The sequence below is a fragment of the Erpetoichthys calabaricus genome, chromosome 16, assembly GCF_900747795.2.
Source record: "Erpetoichthys calabaricus chromosome 16, fErpCal1.3, whole genome shotgun sequence".
Classification (NCBI taxonomy): domain Eukaryota; kingdom Metazoa; phylum Chordata; class Cladistia; order Polypteriformes; family Polypteridae; genus Erpetoichthys; species Erpetoichthys calabaricus.
Genome location: NC_041409.2, coordinates 32,255,370 through 32,271,203, shown reverse-complemented (window position 1 = coordinate 32,271,203; position 15,834 = coordinate 32,255,370). Strand labels below are relative to the sequence as shown.

Genomic DNA, 15,834 nt, shown 5'->3' with positions numbered 1-15,834 from the left:
ATTCCAAAACTCTGGTCATAAACAGATTTGGTCGTGAACCGAAGCAATTTCCCCATAGGATTGTATGTAAATACAATAATTCGTTCCAGACCATACGAACTGTATGTAAATGTATATTTTTTTTAAGTTTTTAAGCACAAATATTGTTAATTAAACCATAGAATGCACAGCATAATAGTAAACTAAATGTAAAAACATTGAATAACACTGAGAAAACCTTGAACAACAGAGAAAACTAACACTGCAATAGTTCGTGCTATAGTGCTACCAACCGCTGGCTAAAAGCACTTTTTTTAAAGAGTTTTAAGCACAGGGAAAAAAAATGAACATTTGAAAAAATCAATAATTTAATAAACCACCAAGAAAAGTAACATTGCAACAATGCACGCTACGAACTGATGACTGTAAACAGAAGTGAAAACAAAATCAAGCCCAGTGCATTCTTTGACTGCCTTCCTACCTTAATGCGTCCAGCTCTCTCTCTCTCTCTCTCCCTGTGTGTGTGCGTGGCTCTCTCTCGCGCTGCCTCTGTGTGTGTGTGTGTGTCCCGCACAGGAAATACACAGGGAGAGACTGAACATGTACAAATCGAAAGGGAAACTGGCTTGTTCATATACCGAGTGTGTGGTTGTGAACCGAGGCAAAAGTTTGGCGAACTTTTTGGTCGTAAACCGATTTGTACGGGTACCGAGACGTTCGTGAACCGAGGTTCCACTGTATATAGAAGCAGCAGGTGACATTTCTTGGGTTAGTAATGTTAAACTCTGGTCATTTTGTCTGCTAGACTGATTTATATCTGTTTGGGTGTTTCATTTGCTCAGAGTCAGCAGGTGGCACTGGTGTATAAACTGTAGGACACAGAAAAAAAATCACTGGGACCACCATGGTCCAAATGTTGGGTTCCAAACTAGACTACCCTGTCCTTTTGGTCCTAGTGACCAACTATGCAAAATTTGGTCTAGATTGGCCAAAGGGTGTAGGATTGATTGGGTGTAGGGGACATACAGACAGACAGGCAGACACTTTATTTTACATTTATACAGTAGATTTGTTGCTTTAGCATATGGAGTTAAAGGAGTTTCATAATGTCATGTTATGATAAACGTTAATTTTTAGCAACCTTTTGCCAGGCTAACGCTACATGATTTTAGCCCCAATTTTCTAGTTTCCAGTGAGAAGGTACAGTCAAGTACAGAAAATGAATCTCTGACTGTATGCAATAGCAGAACTTCAGTTATTTGCTCTAAGTCTTCTCCATGATTCTGTAAATGTGTGTGGAAATTTGTGATATTAATATATGAAAGCAATCAGATAAGCACCCTTAATAAATTCATATGATCTTGACTAGGTCCCCCATCCCCATACTACTCAAAGAAACCCTTTTAGAAAACTTATGTTCAAAAATAAGCAGAAGTCTGTGTCGGGCTCACCAAGCCCAGTTAACAAAGCATTCCACTCATCCCCAACCATATTTTACACTGAAAGCGAGACCAGAATGGAGAAGGAAAAGGTAAGAAAAGAGATGGACATGTGGACAAGCCAACAAACCACATTAACTTTAACCCAGTTAATTTTGGGCTCAGGAGTACCAGTGGGATTACAACAATTAAATTTTCTTTCCAAATTTTGATATTTTGTGTTGATTCACTCCATTTTTTTGCTTTCCTTATATATAAATTAACAAATGTATTATTTTAAAAACAAATACTTTTGGCACTATTACATCCATGTCTCCACAAGGCAGTAATGTGTTGCAGAATGTAATATCTAAAGTTTGGTTATGAAGAGATTAAAAATAAAAAGTCTTGAATGGTATTCGTTAGTGAAAATCCTTTTGAAATTGCGGTTCTTTTGCAGGAACATATAGACCTTGTAGCTGTCAACAAAGCACCATCTAGAGATACTTTCACTTCACAACCGTTCAGGAGTCGTTTTTTTTTTCAGAAGTTGTTTTTCATCCTCTACATGCACTACACCAATGAAACAACTGACTAAAGACCTCCATTCCTTACTTGACTGAAGAGATTGTTATCTCATGCCCACTCTGACAAGGAACCTGACAAAAAATTATAATGTCACTTAGTAATATTCATCAGATTTCCTTGCATAAGGTAACACATGAAAGAGGTTCCAAAACAGGAGACAAGGAAAAATGGAATGCTTTTGGAATTATAGGTCATAAGTATCAGGCAAAAACACTGTGATTGATGCATATAATGAAAAAGCCCTCAGTGAGAGACCAGGCATTAAGCAAGAACTCCTCCAGAGAGGCCATAGTAAGCATCTCTAATTGTCCCATGCATGCTTTAATGTTTATCTGGAACACTGCTGAGATCATATACTGTAGGTGTTCTCCAGATATGACAACTGTGTGTATTTGGACAATGTGATACGTTTGCTATATGTAAAAGACATGATTCAGACCTTAACGTTCATTACATTAAGTGATTGTATTTATTTATTTAAAGGGGCGCGGCTCAGGGAGGAGAAGAGCAGATGCATCAACGATGGATGACCAGGAGAAACCCTACGTGTGTGAAAGTAAGTAACTAAAGACCGTTACATCTATCTTAGACGTCAGATGAGAGGTTGAAACAGGCTTATCTAGATTTGTAAAATACAATAATGGATGAAGTGGGGGTGAGCAGACCAAAAAATATGAATCATATGCACTCAGTGCTGCCTCTTTTAGGAATTCACACCAATAAAGAAGTCCATTCAAAGTATTGGGGATTTAAGACACAAGAAATAGCTAGTGGTGGGGCTGTTTCTAGCCTCTCTGTGGGCCCATGTGATATACCGATTTTGGGGCCTTTAATTCCACTTCACCCTTCTTCTCTGCGGATTGGGGGCCCATAACTAAGTGGCACAAAGAGGTCTTTTAATGTTATTAGCAGCCTTACTTATATGGCTGATTTAACTTTGTACAGATTCTAATGCCACATGCTGGCCCACACATTCTGATTTCTCTAAAAACATATATGTTGACATTTACATTGGATCCCTACATCCATCCATTTGAAAAACTTCTGCAGTAAAGGGTACGAGGCAGTCAGCTATTTTGAGGCAGTATCAGGTACAAGACAATCATAGATGGAATGCCAGTCTGTCACAGTGCAAGTTTTTGTAATCTAATGTAACAGACATGTGGCAGAAAACCTCCTTATTTTTTAAACTACCTGCTTATTTAAAACTACCCTCTGTGTATATCTGAACAGATCACTTTGGCATTACCTGAATGGTATATGCCAGGATTTGGTACATTAAAGAGTGTTTTCTTACTTTTTCCATTCACTTTATCATCTTATTTCATAGTTTTCCTTTGTTTTGTACTGTATGTGTTTTGATGCTTCTGGCATCTATTAATGACATAATCAGGAGTACCTGGCTTGAGTGTCAGAACTGCCTTTGTGCCTAATTCCAGTCTTCATTTTGTTTGGTACATCTGTTGAACCTGGTCAGTTATTTCAATTGTGCTCTGAACCAGCAGAGATGTGGCCTAATGCTCAATTAGGAAGCTTGGGTTCTGAAGGTGTTAGGGCTTTAATTGTCATGGTTTTCCTGGGGTATTGTCCTTGACCTTATTTTTAACTATTTATTTTCTTGTTTTCTGCCTATTGTTGTGTTGTTAAATGTCTTTGTATTTATTTATTTGTTTTTCATTTCTGGTAATAGTTTTGTGAATTATTTTAATTTACTTTAACTTTGATTGTTGTTTCACTTGTTATTTTTTTTTTGTAATGCCCAATATTGTATGGTGTTCTGCTGATTGGGCTACCCCTTGAGCTTGGCCTATTTAAGGGTTTAGTGGGCTACAGGATAACTGCTGGGGCATTTAGTTTCTCCTTTCTCTGTGACTTCTATTTCTCTATCAGTGGATGATTTAGCTAGGCTTAATCCCAATCCCTAGGTTTAATTTTCCCTTTTGAGTCTTTTCCTGGCCTTTTTTATTTTGAGTTTTTGTAATTCTGTGCGTTGCTATTTTGGTGACTTTCTTGTTTATTTATTTCATACACACACACACACACACACACATACACATATATATTATATATACAGTGCATCCAGAAAGTATTCACAACGCATCACTTTTTCCACATTTTGTTATGTTACAGCCTTATTCCAAAATGGATTAAATTCATTTTTTTCCTCAGAATTCTACACACAACACCCCATAATGACAACGTGTAAAAAGTTTACTTGAGAATTTTGCAAATTTATTAAAAATAAAAAAATTGAGAAAGCACACGTACATAAGTATTCACAGCCTTTGCCATGAAGCTCAAAATTTGAGCTCAGGTGCATCCTGTTTCCCCTGATGATCCTTGAGATGTTTCTGCAGCTTAATTGGAGTCCACCTGTGGTAAATTCAGTTGATTGGACATGATTTGGAAAGGCACACACCTGTCTATATAAGGTCCCACAGTTGACAGTTCATGTCAGAGCACAAACCAAGCATGAAGTCAAAGGAATTGACTGTAGACCTCTGAGACAGGATTGTCTCGAGGCACAAATCTGGGGAAGGTTACAGAAAACTTTCTGCTGCTTTCAAGGTCCCAATGAGCACAGTGGCCTCCATCAACTCTTCCTAGAGCTGGCCGGCCATCTAAACTGAGTGATCGGGGGAGAAGGGCCTTAGTCAGGGAAGTGACCAAAAACCCAATGGTCACTCTGTCAGAGCTCCAGAGGTCCTCTGTGGAGAGAGGAGGACCTTTCAGAAGGACAACCATCTCTGCAGCAATCCACCAATCAGGCCTGTATGGTAGAGTGGCCAGACGGGAGCCACTCCTTAGTAAAAGGCACATGGCAGCCCACCTGGAGTTTGCCAAAAGGCACCTGAAGAAAATTCTCTGGTCCAATGAGACAAAGATTGAACTCTTTGGTTTGAATGCCAGGCGTCACGTTTGGAGGAAACCAGGCACCACTCATCACCAGGCCAATACCATCCCTACAGTGAAGCATGGTGGTGGCAGCATCATGCTGTGGGGATGATTTTCAGTGGCAGGGACTGGGGGACTAGTCAGGATAAAAGGAAAGATGACTGCAGCAATGTACAGAGACATCCTGGATGAAAACCTGATCCAGAGCGCTCTTGACCTCAGACTGGGGCGACGGTTCATCTTTCAGCAGGACAACGACCCTAAGCACACAGCCAAGATATCAAAGGAGTGGCTTCAGGACAACTCTGTGAATGTCCTTGAGTGGCCCAGCCAGAGCCCAGACTTGAATCCAATTGAACATCTCTGGAGAGATCTTAAAATGGCTGTGCACCGACGCTTCCCATCCAACCTGATGGAGCTTGAGAGGTGCTGCAAAGAGGAATGGGCGAAACTGGCCAAGGATAGGTGTGCCAAGCTTGTGGCATCATATTCAAAAAGACTTGAGGCTGTAATTGCTGCCAAAGGTGCATCGACGAAGTATTGAGCAAAGGCTGTGAATACTTATGTACATGGGATTTCTCCATTTTTTTATTTTTAATAAATTTGCAAAAACCTCAAGTAAACTTTTTTCACGTTGTTATTATGGGGTGTTGTTTGTAGAATTCTGAGGAAAAAAATGAATTTAATCCATTTTGGAATAAGGCTGTAACATAACAAAATGTGGAAAAAGTGATGCACTGTGAATACTTTCTGGATGCACTGAATATATATATATATATATATATATATATATTATATATATATATAGGGGTGGGCAAAAGTACGTTTACAGTTGTGAGTACACAAGACATATTTATCTTTTAAGTAATCTGAGCACTTATAAGATTTTACCTAAGTTCACTGTGCCATTGCAGTATTCGGCATTCTATTCTCTCTCTCTCTCTCTCTCTCTCTCTCTCTCTCTCTCTCTCTCTCTCTCTCTCTCTCTCTCTCTCTCTCTCTCTCTCTCTCTCTCTCTCTCTCTATATATATATATATATATATATATATATATATATATATATATATATATATATGAGAGAGAGAGAGATATGAATGGAACTGAAGGTCTTTGATACAGTTTGCATATTTACAGCTGGAGATCCCAAAGGGAGAAGATGAATCACGTATCATAAAGTAGTTTTTATTCCTGAGCTTTCAGCCCCTGCCAGGAGCCGTCATCAGAGGATAATGCTTAGACATACAAGAATCAAAGGCAATATATAGCAAAATTAAGTGGTGTGGGGGTGGTCTTATGTCAGTGTGTGTGTATATATATATATAGTGACCACACAGGGGCGTATGGCACCCCAGACACCCAAACACAACAGCCACAGTCACAAGTGTTACACCAAACTAGAGTTTTATTTCTGTCCCTTTTTGGGGATACATTTCCAAATAAGAGTTTCCCACAGCACCAAGCACATTCCCAAGCACAATATAGCACACAGCACCCTTGAGTTTCACTTCTCTCTTGTGCTATTGCCTCCGCTCCTCCACTGGCAAGCTTTGTCCCTTTTCCTCCCAACTCTGGCTCCTGGAGTGAAGTGAGGCAGCTCCTTTTATGTTGCTCCTGGGAGGGCCCCAGGTGGCTCGTTAGCTCCCCCTGGCAGCCTCCAAGGAACCCAACAGGGCTGTTACAAACTCCAACTCCCATGAAACCCTGTGGGAATTTGTGGAGCCACAGCAACCCAGGGCAACTGCCCTCTAGTGCCTCTGGGGTATGCAGTATCCTGCACACATCTGCTCCCCCAGTCCTTTCAGTATATTGGCCTCCCATGGCTGTTGCATGGCCGTCTGTCACAACATACACTAGGTGTGCTACGCATCTAAGACAGATTGAAATCTAAATAATCAACATACACCTCAGCATTAACATTTGCAGTGCAGCATCTATTGGAAAGTATTTTGTAATGCATGTAGTAGGAGTAGGATGGTGCATGACACATTTGTGGTAATAAAATAGATTACTACAATGGTTTGTGATGCACCATCTGTTGGGATGACAAATGTATTGCATTTGTATCTGTTATATACCATTTGGTATGGGCTTCCTTAAAGTAGTTTTCATATTTGTGAGGCACCATCTTTTGGAATGATAAAGGCCTAGCAACTGAATAGACATGGAGATACATAGACACATAGACACTTATCCTGTATAAATACTAAAAAGTGTATAATTGAAACAAATAATACAGTATAACAGTTACTAACAGAAAATCAGTCATACAATCCATAACTGAAACAGATTAAATAATGTGCATTGGATGAAACCTTGCATTGAATGTTTAGTATAATATTGAAATTATGCCAGCATAAGGACAATATTGCATAGGTGTGGAATCCAGAATTTACCCAAGAATGCCTAAAAAATAACTCCCAAGATTTGTCACTATATATACTGTATACTGTATATATTTTTTTTTACCTTGCAGTCTGTGGAAAACGGTATAAGAACCGCCCTGGTCTCAGCTATCACTATGCTCATTCTCACCTAGAGGAGGAAGAAGAAGAACCAGAAGAAGAGTGGGTCTCAGAGCCAGCTAATTCCCCTCACCTGGCTGATTCTGACAACCATAAATGTACGTACATATTTTTTCCTCTATCTGACAACCAGCAGTTATACTTTGGATCATACTTACAGCTACAGAATTCAATCATCTTCTCATTTTGAAAACATTTTTTGCCTTTGTTTTCCACTGAGGAAGACTGGCTTGCAGTATTCCTTTGTGCAATGAATAGCTGATTCCTGTAGTAAAGTAAAAATATACAATGGAGAGATGATCAAAAACACATAGTATCTAACAACGCTTTCAAAATCTAGCTGTCCCAGTGAAACAGACTACAGAAGGATTGTTTCCTTGATTATCACATGGGTTGGTTTACCAATTTTCCCACTTCACAGTTACTAGCATTCTAAACAAATGGCAGAGAGCAACCTTTAAATCCCAACCAGAGGTTTGTGATACCTTTGTATTTCCAAGTCCCATTATGTTATCAAGGGATTAGACACCCTTGGTAGTTCCTAGGATGTGTGCCTTTAATGATATGCAGTAGAGTCCCATCCGTATGACATAACAGTTCTATGCTGCCACTTATTGGTTAGCAGGAATATTTAATTTCACTCCAGACCTCACTGTGGTGCTTTAATTGTTTTCAAGGCACTTTTTAAACAAGACAAGAATGCCATCCACTCGTGGACCCTATTTTACTTTCAGTATGGACTCCCTGTCTTAACACATTGCCTCTTGAACCTGGCACCACATGGCCACCTATGTACAGTGGACTCAGAAAGTATTCAGACCCTTTCACACTCTTCACACTTTATTGTGTTGTAGATTTCATTTTAAATGGATACATTTGAAAATTTTGCCCAGCAATGTATACTTAATAACCCACATTGACAAAGTGAAAAAATATTTTCAGAAAGGTTTGCAAATTTATTAAAAATCAAAAACTATTCAGACCCTTTGCTGTGGCACTCCAAATTGTGATCAGGTACATCCTGTTTGCTTTAATTCTCCTTCATTCTCTACCTGAATGACTTGATTGGAGTCAAACTGAATTGACTGGACATCATTTAGAAGGTGCACGTGTACCTGTGTATATAAGGTCCTACAATTCATATTGTATGTCAGGACGAAAACCAACTCATAAAGTCCAAGGAAAACCATTTCTAAAGCTTTGAGTGTTCCCAGAAGCACAATAACTACAATAATTGTGAAATGGATGAAGCCTGGAACAAGCAGGACTTTTCGTAGAGTTGGCTGTCCAACCAAACTGAATAACAGGCAAGAGAGCCTAGGTCAAGGTAGTGACTGCGAACCCAGTGCTCACTTTAAACTGAGCTTCAAAAGACCTCTGAGATGAGAGAACCCATATGACGGCTGAACATCTCAACAGCACTCCATCAATCAATGGCAATGTGGAAAAATATAACCGTCTTGGAGTTTGCCAAATGGAGTTTGCATGACTCTGAGAACAAGAAACAAAAAAAATCTCTGGTCTGATAAGACAGGAGTTGAACTCTTTTGGCAGAAATACAAGCACCATTAGCTGCCTAATACCAACCCTACAATGAAGCATGATGGTAGCAGCATCACACTGTGGGGTGCAGGAACAGAGAGTCAGAATTGAGGGAAGGATGAATGCAGCCAAATACACTGAGGTTGTTGAAGAAAATCTGCTCTAGAGTGCACACCACCTCATAGTGGGATGATAGTTCACCTTTCAGTGTCAATTTATTGGCAAACTGAAAATGTAGCCACTTAGAATTACATGTACTTCTTAATAAAGTGTGCATAATATGAAAAGGTCTGAAAACTTTCAGAATCCATTCTATCTATCTATCTATCTATCTATCTATCTATCTATCTATCTATCTATCTATCTATCTATCTATCTATCTATCTATCTATCTATCTATCTATCTATCTATCTATCTATCTATCTATCTATCTATCTATCTATCTATCATATAGTGCCTTTCATATCTATCTATCTACAAGTAAGCCAGCGATTTTCTAGAGAATCATAAATTCAAGAATGGCAATCAGTTTCTGTTCCGTCCGATATTTGGATGGATGACATATCATGGAGGGTGGGAGCATCTGGGGAAATGTCATTAAATAAGTAAGCATATCTGTACTAAAGCGCTCTCGATTTGTGGAGACGTGATTCCGTTGCCTTTGCTGACACCGATGGCCGGCAGACTGGAGGACAGCAAGTTTAGTGTACAGGTTGTGGTGTTCGTGTGCCAGCCATGGATTCTGGGAAGCCTACTGACTCTGGGAAGTCGCTGCGTTTGACTCTGGGGCATGCGCCACGGCGCAGTACGTATGCGCCTCAGTGGGAAGCCACTGCGTGATGAAATATCATGGAGGGTGGGTGCGTCCTGGGACAGTTCATTTCAACGCGCTTCTGTTATTGGTTTTCTTCATGCAGTCTCGTGTTTGTTTTTTTTTATGGCTGTGTCGTCATATATGCGGTGGTGTGGGCGGTCGCGTCCGGGCGGCTGTACAACCTGGCGTGCACGCTTCACCTCAGGTTTAGTTCACAGGTCGTAGGCATGGTAAAGTTTCCGTTTAATTCAATTACCCTATTTGAACTAAAGCTGTTTGTTTGTGTGGGCGCCTTCGCTCATTGTTTATATCCATACGGGCTCGTTTACAGGTTGTGTTGTTTGGGCGCCACCTACTGACTCTGGGAAGCTGCTGCATTTGACTCTGGGGCGCCGCGCCGCAGTGCGCATGCGCTTCGGTGCGTCCGCCGTGCATAAATTAACTGTCGTTTAGTAATATCTATCTATCTATCTATCTATCTATCTATCTATCTATCTATCTATCTATCTATCTATCTATCTATCTATCTATCTATCTATCTATCTATCTATCTATCTATCTATCTATCTATCTATCTATCTATCTATCTATCTATCTATCTATCTATCTATCTATCTATCTATCGAATGTAGTCTGCTTCTTGTCTATCTATGAGCTAAAATTTACCCAAATTTGCTGGTTTCTTTTACTAATAAAACTGTTCTTATCCTCCTGACTTCATTCTACTTTTCTTGATCAGTTCAAGCATTGTTCTTTGAAACCTCCTATTATCACTCTTTATCATATGATTTTCCTGCCAGTGTACTAAAAGAACCCCCCATCCCCTAATTCTTGGCCAACACATTACAGTTTATACTCTATATATAATGTGTGTATTGTCATGGTGTGGACTTATCTTCTCCTCACTGCTTCTGCCTCACTGAGGATTATTTATAATACTTTAATGGGAAAAAAAGGTTCAAAATTGTTGGACAAAATTATTGTTTCTCTTGGCATATTAAGGTGCAATGTTCATTTAGAGACAGCAACTGCCTTGGACTGCCTCTCTACAACTCTTTGAAGAACACAGCCAATTCAAAAATGAATGGTTAAATAATTTATATGTGTTTGGGTTTCAAGGTAAAGAACATTGAAAAAAAGAACATTTTCTAAAAAACTAAATATAGGTGATGGTATTTGTTTTTTGCTTGAGTAACTTGCACTGACTCTGATCTTAATAGGTTTTGTAAGAACTATCAAGTCCTTTTCTTGCTCTGTGATACCAGCTGTTCTTCCTGCCGTCACAGACTTACTGCTCTCAAACTGCTTAAGGTGATCCAGCTGGCACTCTGTAGTCATGATTCTCATTTCCAAGTTACCAGCTGGAGCCTTGCTGGCCTATTTGCCCATTTTGGTAATTTTCTGTGAAACAGCACCTCTTCTATTGATGAGGCAGAACCAGAAAAGCACAAGTTGTTAAAGAGTAACACAGAGTTTGGATTAATTCTCTTTTTGTTGAATTTGAAGATTTCTCTTTCGAAGTGCAACAGATACTGTTTTGGATTCCTGGTTTTGCATTCCAGTCCATTTTTTAAATCTTGCAGGCCCTTCTGGACTTTTCAAATCCTATAGTTTCCTCCCAAAGGCAGCATTGCAGTAGGCAAACAAATGTTATCTTTATGATTGTTAAGTAAGTAACTAAACAGTGAAGAAATCTGAAAATATATAAACAAAAATTAAAGGATTAAAATGTGATCAAAATGTCATCAGAAGAGAGAGAACTGTTTTTGAGAACAACAGAAAATGTGATGTTCATCATTTGTGTTCTGATTAAAATGAATGGAGATTGCATTACTAAAATCTAACTTAAATACAGTATATGTGTATATATGTACACACTTAGCAGCCCCAGTATAAGGTCCACCTGCTCATTAACTCACATAGCGTGCTTTTCCAAATAGCCAATCGAGTGGCTGTAACTCAGTATACTAAGCATGAAGGACATCGAGAAGACTTTTAGTTGTTGAAAATTTGAATGAGCACAGCTTGTTACTTCTGTTACTTTAACTGTTGGCACCAGAAGTGGTGATTCTAGATGGCCTGAGATGTTTACACTCTACAGAGGTTATAGAGAATGAGATGACCTACAGAAACTTAAAGTAAGCAGCAGGTTTGTTAATGAAAAAGTCATAGGAAAAATGGCTAGATTCAGTCAAACCAACAGTAGGGCCACATCTTGCTCAAATCACTGCCATTACTAACAGTCATGTGTGGATGAGCATATCTGAACACATAGAAGACCCTCTGAGTCCACCTCTGTCAGAGGGCACATGACCACAAAAACTGGTTGACTGTAGATTGGGTAAATGTCACCTGGTCTGAAGGATCTTGGTTTCTGCTGTGTCAGAATTTGACATAAACCATGTGAGTGCAATGGATTAATTCTACCTTGTGCCCATGATATAGGCAGGCGGTGGTAGTATAATGTTTTCTTAACATTAATACTCTCGATCAATTAATTTATGGTGTTGCCCACAAAAAATGCCTAAATTGGCATGGCTGGGGCAAAAACTCAAGACCTTGGAATTATGCAGCAGCTTTGTCTAAATGAAAAGCTCTGTTTAGCTTGGCTGGCTGACAAGCTTGCTATGTAATCCCAAGTTCCTGTGTTTGTGTCTCATGGAAGACATCAGATGAGAGAGGGAGCAACACACCAAATGAATTCCCTGCCAGTGGAAATTGTGGGTTTATCCAAGATTTCTACATGGAGAGAGCAAGTGTCAGTGGAAGAGTGCATGCTATACATAGCAGTCCTTGCCAGAAGCTGATTAATTGGAGTTTTACCTTTACTGAATCAGAAAATATGCTGTTGTTCAATCCCAAGGCCCCTGAGTTCACATTCCAGCACTGCCATTGCAAAGGGAATAGCCACTCGGTGTAGGACTGACACCCTGATCTAATAGCCACTTGGTGTAGGACTGACACCCTGATCTAATAGCCACTCGGTGTAGGACTGACACCCTGATCTAATAGCCACTCTGTGTAGGACTGACACCCTGATCTAATAGCCACTCTGTGTAGGACTGACACCCTGATCTAATAGCCACTCGGTGTAGGACTGACACCCTGATCTAATAGCCACTCGGTGTAGGACTGACACCCTGATCTAATAGCCCCTCTGTGTAGGACTGACCACCCTGATCTAATAGCCCCTCTGTGTAGGACTGACACCCTGATCTAATAGCCACTCGGTGTAGGACTGACACCCTGATCTAATAGCCACTCGGTGTAGGACTGACACCCTGATCTAAAAGCCACTCTGTGTAGGACTGACACCCTGATCTAATAGCCACTCGGTGTAGGGGCTGACACCCTGATCTAATAGCCACTCGGTGTAGGACTGACACCCTGATCTAATAGCCCCTCTGTTTAGGACTGACACCCTGATCTAATAGCCACTCGGTGTAGGACTGACACCCTGATCTAATAGCCACTCTGTGTAGGACTGACACCAATAGCCACTCGGTGTAGGACTGACACCCTGATCTAATAGCCACTCGGTGTAGGACTGACACCCTGATCTAATAGCCAATCTGTGTAGGACTGACACCCTGATCTAATAGCCACTCTGTGTAGGACTGACACCCGATCTAATAGGCCACTCTGTGTAGGGACTGACACCCTGATCTAATAGCCACTCGGTGTAGGGACTGACACCAATATGCCACTCTGTGTAGGACTGGCACCCTGATCTAATAGTCACTTGGTGTAGGACTGACACCATGATCTAATAGCCACTCAGTGTAGGACTGACACCCTGATCTAATAGCCACTCGGTGTAGGACTGACACCCTGATCTAATAGCCACTCAGTGTAGGACTGACACCCTGATCTAATAGCCACTCGTTGTAGGACTGACACCCTGATCTAATAGCCACTCGGTGTAGGACTGACACCCTGATCTAATAGCCACTTGGTGTAGGACTGACATGCTGAGGTAATTCCTGAGCAAACACACATTAGACACTTTAATACCAACTGAAATATACATTAGAATTTTTTCCTGGCCATGTGAATGCATTTATGGCCACAGTCTGTCCTTTTCCAAGCAGATAATATTGCTATGAACAATGTTTCACATCCACTGTATAGTGCCTCACTGTGACTATGACTGCCAATTCAGTAGTTTTCTTTCTTTTTATATTTTCTTTGTTTTTAGACAGTGTGTGTGTGTATATATATATGTATTTATCTATATATTTTAAGTATTTATTATTTAAATTGCTTCTGTGAAGATTTTCATAATGCCTTCCCGGATGGGCCGCCTCAAATTGGGACCCAAGTGCTGCATGCAGCGTGCAACACCTCAGCACCAACCACACCAGTTGTGATCCCCGACAGGCCTGACCCTATTGGCTCTCCGATGGTTTTGACTCTTCCGGGGATGGGGGCTCCCGAGAGCAACTCCTGGGTAGAGCAGAAAGAAGACCTGTCTGTCATCTCAGAGCTATGTGAAGTTTTTTTTAAGGTGGCCAATCCTGCCACCAACCCCCTTGATTTCCCAGAAAGCTGGATGCAGTTTAACATCATACTTAGGACTTCAATTACCTCCAATTAGCTGTGAACCATCAAATCTCACTGAGATTGCACAGGTGGTGAACCAGCTGAGGGTAGGGAAGGCTGCAGGGATCTGTGATATCCGGGGTGAACTTCTCCAGGCTGGTGGTAAGGCTGTCCTCCTGGCATGGCAAGCAATCTTTGCTTCCATTTGGGAGACTGGCATCATCCCATATGACTGGAAAACAGGACTTGTCGTCCCTATCTGGAAAGGGAAGGGTGATTGCCTGGATTGTGGCTGCCACAGGAAATAACATTGCTCTTGGTGCTTGGTAAGGTCCTTGCTAGGGTCATTCTCAATAGGATCTATTATCACTTGCTCACCTACCAGTGACCGGAGCAGTCTGGTTTTACGCCTAAGAAGTTCACCATTGACCACATTGTAGCACTGAGGGTTCTCATGGAGCGCAAATGCGAATATCGGCAGAGTTTCTTTGCAGCCTTTGTCAATTTTCATAAAGTGTTCGACTCAGTTGATCGAGTTACACTGTGAGACATCCTGAGACTTTGTGGGATCCCCTCAAGGTTGCTGGATATCATGGCCAGCCTGTACACTGGTACTGTGAGTGCTGTGCAGAGTGGAGGCAGAACCTCTGCGTTTTTCCCAGTTGATTCTGGGGTTCATCAGGGGGTGTGTTCTTGCTCCTACTCTGTTCAGTGCTTGCATGGACTGGGTGTTGGGCAAGGTCGTGGTCTCCAGTGGCTATGGGGCATCTATTGGTGAAGAAAGATTCACAGATCTTGACTTTGCTGATGATACTGTGATCTTCGTGGAGTCAATGGCTCTGATTGGGGTGCTCGAGAGACTGAGGCGAGGAGTCTGAGAGTCTGGGCTTGCAAGTGTCTTGGATAAAAACCAAGATCCAGGCCTTTAATGACCTCTTGGGCGCAGCCATCAGCAGGGTGTCTGTCTGCGGTGAGAGTTTCAACCTTGTCAAGAGGTTTACTTACCTCGTCAGTGACATTCATGTCTCTGGTGACTCTTCCAATGAAGTTAACAGACGGATTGGGAGAGCATTGGGGGGGTCATGAGGTCACTGGAAATGGGTGTGTGATGTTCCATCTCTATGCAAAAGGATGAAGATCCAAGTCTTTAACGTCCTGGTGCTTCCTGTCTTGCTATATGGTTGTGAGACATGGACACTATCCAGTGACCTGAGATGAAGACTGGACTCCTTTGGTACTGTGTCTCCCTGGAAAATCCTTGGGTACTGTTGATTTAACATTGTGAGGGAGTGTCAGTTATGGTATTATGACCATGTAGCGTGATTCCCCAGGAGTGATCTGGCTCGCAGGATCCTCATTGTTACAGGGCCAGGCCAAGGGGACACCCATGTAACACCTGAGTGTGGCAGATAGAGGGTCATTTCCAGAGGGTGGGAGTGGACCTCATGTCTGCCTGGGTGGTTGCCAACCTGGATCCCAAGCTGTTTCATCGTGTGGTGGGTGCGGCAGCACGCTCTACCAGAGCATGCTCC

The 15,834-nt window shown here is 41.3% G+C and overlaps 1 protein-coding gene across 3 annotated transcripts in view; it reads left to right on the top strand.

The window, feature by feature from the left end:
* The window catches only part of LOC114666982 (zinc finger protein DPF3-like), a 165,382-nt gene that overhangs the window by 130,339 nt on the left and 19,209 nt on the right, over positions 1–15,834 (top strand). For all 3 annotated transcript variants that reach the window (XM_028822040.2, XM_028822039.2, XM_028822038.2), the window contains exons 6-7: positions 2,469–2,541; positions 7,355–7,501. In XM_028822040.2, coding sequence (XP_028677873.2) covers positions 2,469–2,541; positions 7,355–7,501 — 220 coding nt within the window. The remainder of the gene's footprint in view (positions 1–2,468; positions 2,542–7,354; positions 7,502–15,834) is intronic.